The following is an 8,710-nucleotide window of genomic DNA, read 5'->3' as shown; positions in this document are numbered from 1 at the left end:
ACTGCAGCTTCCCAAGTTGTGATGAACAAACATTGAATTACAGACTAGAAACAGACCAACCTAGTCCTCTACAGTTTTGAAACAAAAGTCTGAACCTTTTCCCCTCTCTAAAGGTGACTGGCTACATAAAGAACTGAGCAAGATGGGAGCAGCTCTTTTAATGTTACTGAAACAATTTAAAAACAGATTCAGTATCTGCAAAATACTTTAACAGAAGTATTTAGAACTGCACATTCGTATGAGCAGAACATACTGTGGATACCTACAGAAAGTACCTTCTAATAGTAAATATTATTTACCAATTGGTTTACAGCTGAGTGCTGATAAAGATTAACAGCATTAGGAATAACAAGACGTGTCATTTTAAATTAGCTATTTCCTAACTGTCATACCAAATGCAAGTGATGATCATATTTTGAACAGGGATTCTTCAGGAGGTCTGTGTTTCCACTGACTTCAACCAGGAATTGGATTAGGCCCTTAGTATTACCAATTCCTGTTGTGAAAGGTAGTTTTGACTATAAAATTTGTTAAAAGACAAACAGCAACATGGATAGTACATAGGGTCTACCTGTTACTTTAACTACTCTTGGCAAAGGAGACTGATTTCAAGTGTCATGTTATTTAGGCAGGTGTCCTTTTTATGATCAGTAGCTTATACACATTTTCTATATGTGAATGTTTAGCTTGTCATTTGTTTTGAATGGATTAATACAAAATCTCCAATTCCACAACTGCATTGAGAAGCAATTTCCTACAAGAGTTAGGTCTATGGCAATCAACTAATCTGGTGCTAAAAACCTTGATATACTGTACACTGTATAAAGCATTAACCTGAAGTCTGATTTAAGATACAGGAGCTTTCTGGTGCCCTATTCAGTAACAAATGCTTGACAAGTGAACCCTGATACCCTAAGCTGTTAAATGTGCAACAAAGTTTGCTGACTTCACAGAATCTTCAGCTCTTCCTCAGGCTCAGATCACTGCTCGTTACTAATGCTGACAGAGATGTACTCTCCGATACATCTTCTTTCTTGAGATTCAGGAATGATTCTCTGGTGATCTGAAGGATTTCCCTCAGGCCGTTGTTTTCTTGCTAGAACATGCCAAAATAAAAAAAAGACACTTAAAATAATTCCCGGTGGAAATCAGGACAAAGAAAATGAAAATAAGATCTATTTGGGGAGGAGATTAATTGTTTGGGATGGAAGAGGAAAAAAGTAGTCTTACATTAACCTGTGATTTGAGAGGGAGGGAGTATTTAGGAGTTCTATTTTTTGTTGTACTGAACAGATATCTTCAGTATCAAGAAAAGCGTTCAAAGGAAGAAGATTTTTTTTAAACAAAGCTTAAATTTAAGCTAAGTTAAGATTCCCCCCCCCTCATCCCCAATGGCAAAACACTTATTTAAAACATTTCTCTGTGGCAAAGCATTGTGCAAGCACATAACCAGAAAGCTGCACTGCCTACCCTAAACATTCAAAAAGCGATCCCAAAAATATTTTTTAAAAATGTTTTTTAAGACAAAGACATGCATGTGGGTTGGAGGCTATTTGCCTTCTAGTTTCTGAACCTTCAGGATACACTCCTGTCACATTTTTAAAGCTTATGTCTACAACCATGAGGGCTAAAAATTTAATTGTTTAAAAATGAAAGCTGAAACCCTCAATCATTTCTCTAGGAGCTGGAACTTTACATAAAACATCCTATTGCAGGACTCATGAAAAAAAATCACAAGAGTTGGAAACAGAGCAAAACTGACTAGTCTTATTGTCCAAATAGAGTATAATGCAAACAGGAGCATAAAAATAAATTAGATCAAGCTAATTCAATAACATATTACATTTTGATAATTTTGTCATGAGATTAGGTTGTTTTGGGTGGCACTAATATGATGGGAACAACAGGATCGGAAAATTTACATAGAACAGAAGCAGAGACTGAAAACCAAGAATGCAAAGCATCCTTTGCCATGCGGGATTAAAATGGCAATAAGAGTAGAGAAGATTAAGCTTTCTTCTTCAAAATTACTGGCTTTGCAGACTTCATGGTTAGAGGTGATGAATGTTGAAAATAGTTATTTGAATGGTTCATACAGATCTTTAATTAAGCTGAATAGCATAGCATTCTGTAAAGGGCACAAAGAAGCGCCACTGGTAAGGCTCTCTCTAGTCTGGACACTGTTGCAGAGAATATAGCATCTAAGGAGACAGATTAGAAGTCAAGGTAGACAACTGGAGCCAAGGAAAATATTTGGACAAGTGTCTCTCAGAATCTAGTGAGTGCCCAGAACTGATGTGAGGAACCCAGGCCTTTATGCTCTGGATCCCCTGGGGTGTGTTAAGCTTCTGGAGCCTGAGTGGAGTTCAGCCACTGCCCCAATCTCAGGGCCTCTCTCTTCTAACTGGCACCTCTTCTGAGTGTGAACCCACTATCCAGCCACCTACCCCTTCTTAGCTCAGCACTGACTCCCCTGCACTTAAACCCACCCCTTTCCCATAATGCCACCCAAAAGGTGTGAAGCCTCCAGTTTACAGTGCAGCAGTTGAGATGCATACACACTTACAGTTTACACTTTGTACAGTCTAACACAGGGGTGAGCAATAATTTTCGCAGGAGGGCCACTTCACTAATTTTGGTAAGTCGTCACAGGCCGCACGTTTCTACTACATTAATGGAGGGAGTGCGGGGTCTGGGAGGGAGTTTGGTTGTAGGACCTGGGACAGGGGGTTGGAGTGCAGGAGAGGGTGCAAGGTGCAGGCTCTGGCCGGGAGACGCTTAGCACAGGTGGCTCCCGGCGGTGGCGCAGCAGGACTCAGGCAGGCTGCCCACATGCCATGGCTCCAAGCCGCTCCCGGAAGCGGCTGCGGCCAGCTGCTGCTGGCACATTTCCATGCACTGCCCGCGCTCGCAAGCACCACCCCTGCAGCTCCGATTGGCCAGTTTCCAGCCAATGGGAGCTGTGAGGACGGCGTTGGGAGCGGGGGCAGCGCGCAGAGATATGCCAGCAGCAGCCAGCCGCTTCCAGGAGTGGCATAGGGCCACGGCAGGCATGCAGCCTGCCTGAGCTCCCCACTGCGCCGCGGGACTTTTAGCGGCCCGGACTCAGAGATCGTAAGGGGGCAGAGGAGGCCAGACAGAAATGTTAGTCATGGTGAGCTGGAAAGATATGTTAGACGGGGCCGGATCTGGCCCACGGGCCGTATTTTGCCCACCCCTTGTCCAACACCTTTATCCTCTTTCATACTTAATCCTGTAAAGCACAGGAGAAAACAGACCATGGAAAATAATAAAACATCTTAACAATCTCTCTCACTAGCTCACCTTTCTGTTGGAAGTGGTTGAAGAATAATCTGTGTTCTGCAAGGTGGGCAGGGTATCCCCTGCCTCATGCATGCTGTCAACAAGGAAAGACTGCAGAAAACAGCCCCCAAGCAGAGACCAGCCTGTGATCTTTTAAAACCTTCACCATCTGTCAGGTGACACTCATGCCAGCTTCCCTATATGAGCACAAAGTCACTTCCCACCTGCTAAAGCAGTTCTTCAGGGCAGAGACCAGTCTCTTGTCTAGAGTGACTAGATTTCCAGTGAGTGGGTACTTGAGACAACTACTCTCTATTTTTGTTTTGCCACCAGCCTTTGGAATTTGCAACCCTACATGGAGGCAGGCAGACCACAGAGAAAGCAAAAGGCTGCATTTTCAAAATAGAGAGTTTGCAGCCTGACACAAATATAGGCTTCATAATCTCACACAATTCATAAACTGAACAGGCATATTCCCAATTTATCATACAAGGATAGCAACAAGGAATTTTCACAGTGGCCAAGTAGTGCAACTAGAAGAATAAATAGAGGGAAAAAAAGGGGGGGGGGGGCACGGAAAAGGAAATAATGTATTAAAGGCTAATTCCACTGACATAAAAGCTGAGCATGGTCCCAATGCACTCAATTAAGCCTAGGCATAATATGTAGATTATATGAGAATTGGGCTACATACTAACACTTATTTCAGCAACTCTGCACTTCAAGTACTTGCTTCTGTCACCATGACTAAAAGTGAATAGAGAGAGGAGATGGGCCAAGCAAAATAAATATGTTTAATGCCAAAAAAGGGATGTAGATTAAAAAAATAGATATATAATAGGTGGTCAAATAAAGAGATAGCTTTAAGTTTGAGCAAACCCTTGTAATGTTGAGCAAGAGAGCATTTCAAAGCTAGAAAGTTCCTCTGCTTTAAAAATACATGCTACATTGTAATTTTATTTCAAAATGTGATAACACTTTAGCGGTGGAGGTGGGAAGAGAAAACCTTGTGGCTGCCATAGCTTCTTTGATGGAATACTTACTTCAAGCTGAAAAATACGCTCCTGCTCTTTGCAACCCTGCTGCTCATCAATTTCAATGGCTCTTCTCATTACTGCTGCCATTTCTGTAATTTGGTCCACATGCACTTGTAGATCCTAAACCATAAGTGAAATAAAAAGCTTTACCAATATATTCTTTCCTGCATTAATAAAAGTGAGCATTAACTGCATTTTAACTACTGTGCCAGCTATCAGAAGTTTGAATTCTACAATAATTTAGATCTAGCAGTAAAAAAAGCCCCACAACGTTCACTAATATTGCTGTGACATAATTTATCCAGTAAACTTTTAAAAGAAGAAAGTTATCTTAGCAAAAGGCTTCTTCTTCAGTCTCATGCCTGTGGAAGTCTGAATCAAGCTTGCTACAGTATCACCAAAACTGACCACATAATCCCTACAGAGATAATAATGATTTCTTTGCTCTTGTTCATCCCCGACAGTCCTTGCAGTACATCTACTACTTCCATCTCTGTTTGTGGGATGGTCCAGACAACTTCTAGTTTTTATGAGGTGTCCTTCATCTATGTTTGCACTTTAATCAATCTTTGTTATCTTGCCTGCCCACTAAAAGACACATCTGTTCTTTGGTCAAAATTTTCTATTTTACACCTCACCTGGAAGATTAGTCCCCTACTGTCATCTCCCCCCACCATGCTGGGGAATTGTTTCTACACCAAGCCAGAGGAATGCATGTCACCCATATACCTACACCATTTTCTGCATCTATTGATTTTGACGTATTCCATTTAAACTCTGCTTTGCTTGGTATATCTGATGACATCAAAATAGTATGGCTACACTAAAATCATTCAAAAGCATCTGAAAGCCAATATTAGTTAAACAACAAAGCTCAAACGATTCCCCAAAACAAAGGAATTCCTTGTATATCCCAGGAGGGTTTATATTAAAATGAAGGTGAAATCAAAAGCGTTGTAACTATTTAAGAAGTTGAAATAATGTTTAGGCTTTAATAAGTAAGTTACAAAGTTAATTCCATCTTTAGCTTGCCCCATTGTGCCTACGTATTGCAGAGGCTTGAAAAAGCCCATGATCTTGCTAAATATGCCTGATCTTCAGGACATCTGCTACAAGAGATTTGGAATTTTCTTTTTTTGGTGTGGGTCACAACAATAATATTCTTCTATTGTTTACTATTTTCAAAAAGGTAAAGTAAAACTAAATAAAAAAAAAAAAAAAAAAAAAAAACCACAACCCAATTTTAAAATGTACATTCTGATTTGCTGCCAACTGCTTCCTCTCCAGTCCATAATTAAGTGCTTCATGGACACGTTGAGCTGCACTGATGAAGAGGAGTCCTTCTTGTTGTTACAAGGACACATTTCAATCTCTAGTTTAGAGTCATTACAATGTTAATATGGATGTAAACTTTAAAATTAAAGTATTACAAAAAAAGTTAAAAGGTGTGCAGTAACCAGTTGAGTTGCAATAGCTCTGTTGTTTGAAGTACTTGGTTGTTTTAACAGTTACCATATGGCACTATCCACAGTAAGGATCAAATGCCTGCAAAATAATTTTTTTTTTTTTTTAAAATGGTCAAACCAGTTTTTAGGAAGTTTAAGATTAAACTGTTCATAGCAGGAAACTGCATGCCAAGTTTAAATTCAGAGCATATTTCTAAACCATATTTAGACCAGTTTTCACTACTTAACACCATACAGATATTTTTCTGGTATATATGATACTGGTATAAATATTTTCAAATTTCTGTTTGAAAAAAAAAATTCAATTGCAGAAAGCAATGTGGAAAACTTCAGTAGACAAGTGCCAACAGTTGCCACTTGGTAGAACAGTGTTCACTGGTAAAGCAAGATTAATTCCTTGGACACAAAATTTGGAGTAATTATATTTTTAATGCCCATAAGAGATAGACGCTTTTAGACTGCACTTCAAGATTATCCAACATTACTGACTATACAGACTAGTAAGAAGTACAAATGGTGAAATTCCAGGCATCTAGACACATTAAAGTCTCCCCAACAGACATACCAAATGGGATTGAGTTGGACCAAAAAGATCAAGAGGGCCCTGAAATGTCTCTGCTAAAATAATACTTTCCCCAAACAAAATACTCTTGGGATAAATCAGAGGGAGATGTATAGTTTCCTTGCTTAGGACTTAAACTGTTACTGAAACAAATGCAGTTTCTTTGAATGCTTCTTCTTCATACTTTTCTAGACACAAACTCACTTTATAGTACCTACATTTTTTTAACTCCTATTGTATCTATCAATGTACGTTCTATTTGAAATTCTCTCTTCCACAGAGGGAGTTTTTCTGATTTTTAACCCAAAAGGTTAACAGGAAACTCCAAGTAGAAGTGAACTGAGGGAATATCCCACTGTTTTATTCTCAGCATTTATCTGTGAAGTTACTTAGTTTATTGTGCCATCTTACAAAGGTACAATTTAAATACATGTATTAATTACTTTAAAAAGATGAATTGAACATTGTCACCTTCTGGCAAAGCCTATTAAAAAAGTGAAGAACCAAAATAACATCGGTTAGCTTTAACTAGGAGCTGAATAGCCTCACACTTACATATATATCCCACTGATGGCAGGTTAGAAAAACATTGCCTTTTAGTAACCCTTTACTCTTCTAGCTTTCCAGGATCATCAAGCAGCTCACCCAATATGGACAACTTCCAGATCCACTCAGACATCCTACAATGCACTGGTTACTCCATAGCATCTCTGATTAGTGCTGAAACAGGAAGCCTGCCTGAAGGGGTGGGAGAAGAGAAGAAATATAAGCCTGGTTATTCAATATTCAGAAGGTTCTCTCAAGAGTTTTTTCGAAACTAGTTTAATACCTTCAGAAAAGCGGTTGAATATTGAATAAAACAAGGCTTACCTTATTGACCCAGCACTGATCACAGAAGCCATTAAAGTCACAAGTGCATGCTGGAACACTGAACTGATCTAAATTATTACTGGAGACTAGGATAGCCAAAAGTCCAATATGGCACAGCTGCCTCTCCCTTCCCCCCCACCCCAGGTCTACAAGAGGAAAAAGAGAATCATGGAAATGTAGTAATGAAATGCTCTTTGATAAATGCCTAAACACACATCACAAGCATCTAATAAGATTGATCTGTTAGTCTGAACAAGCTTCCTGTCCATGTTTAAGTAGGCTATGCTATAAAACTTGGGAATTGCTAAAGCACTTTCTAATATAAAATGACATTTGCTCAATTATCTTATTATATTGACACATGACTACAAGTTAGAATTAAAAAAAAAAAAAAAATTACCTTGGAATGTTGCTCTTTTAACTTCGTTATTATACCTGGATCGTCCTTTTTGCTGGCCATGAGCAGCCTAAACATCTGCTCTCTGTATTTGCTCATTATGAGTTCCAAAGCAGACTGATGTTCTTCGAGAGATGTACGTAGTTCTACCAAAACAATTAAAAATTGCTTCAAGACTTGCATGCAAAAATACTTCATTTGAGAAAACTAATACAAGCTCTTAGACACCACCAAACAAAGTCTGCATAGCACTTGCGCTGAGAAGTTCTCCCACAGCCAGAACCTATAGAGTCCCTTTATGCTACTCCAGCTCTTTTAACTGGAGTCAAGTGGTCAGAGAAAAGAGTGAGGATCTCACTCCTAGTGCTCCACTTAAAACACCCAGTGCAGAGTCCATCTGGAAGTTACTTAGGTTACTGTTTTGATCTGTAACTCTGCAGAGTTTGTCTGACTTTAAACATGAGCAAAACTTTGTTTTGAGATACAATATTTTGTGATTCTTCAGTATATAGCACCAGCAGTTAATTTTCCCAAAACGAAGCTTTTCTGCACCAAAGGCTCAAAGCAATTAACCATTACAAAATTAATAAAGGGAGTGGAATTGTACTTAGTAAGCAGGGCTGATCTTTGAGTTTCTAGTGCCCTACAGAAGGGTAGATAACTTCCTATGTGAGACAAGAGAATGGTGAATATGAATCTGTAAGTGCCCCCTTGCTTAGAGTACCCCAAAACCATCAAGTCAGAAGATATTTCATTAGACTAATTTTTTTAAAAGAAATAGAAGCCTCCCCTGTACATAAATAAGTTATTTTCTTAACAGTAAAACATATACAGATAGATATATTCTGTACAGTAACAGTGAATAATAGTCAAGTCACAGGATAAATAAGAGCTATAAGACCTATAGAAAATTACCAGCAAAACTACATTTTAAAAATCTCAAAGGAAAAATAGTATGCCTGAATTGTTTTTTTGTTCACCATTGTAATAAAGATGCCAAATCTCCAAATGTCTACACAACCAGTGTATATGACTGATTATACTAGAACAGCAGTTCTCAAACTGTGGGTCGGGA

At 38.9% G+C, this 8,710-nt stretch overlaps 1 protein-coding gene across 1 annotated transcript in view; it reads right to left on the bottom strand.

Annotated features, from left to right (window-relative positions):
* Positions 1-291: 291 nt before the first annotated feature.
* The window catches only part of FGFR1OP2 (FGFR1 oncogene partner 2), a 14,344-nt gene continuing 5,925 nt past the window's right edge, over positions 292-8,710 (bottom strand). The window contains exons 3-5 of the mRNA XM_024213784.3: positions 7,639-7,827; positions 4,347-4,460; positions 292-1,096 (exon numbers count right to left, since the gene is read on the bottom strand). Coding sequence (XP_024069552.1) covers positions 959-1,096; positions 4,347-4,460; positions 7,639-7,827 — 441 coding nt within the window. The 3' untranslated portion in view covers positions 292-958. The remainder of the gene's footprint in view (positions 1,097-4,346; positions 4,461-7,638; positions 7,828-8,710) is intronic.

The sequence above is a fragment of the Terrapene carolina genome, unplaced genomic scaffold, assembly GCF_002925995.2.
Source record: "Terrapene carolina triunguis isolate 2854851 unplaced genomic scaffold, T_m_triunguis-2.0 Scaffold112, whole genome shotgun sequence".
Taxonomy (NCBI): Eukaryota; Metazoa; Chordata; order Testudines; family Emydidae; genus Terrapene; species Terrapene triunguis.
The sequence above is the reverse complement of the archived record's forward strand: the minus strand, read 5'-3'. Positions and strand labels throughout refer to the sequence as shown.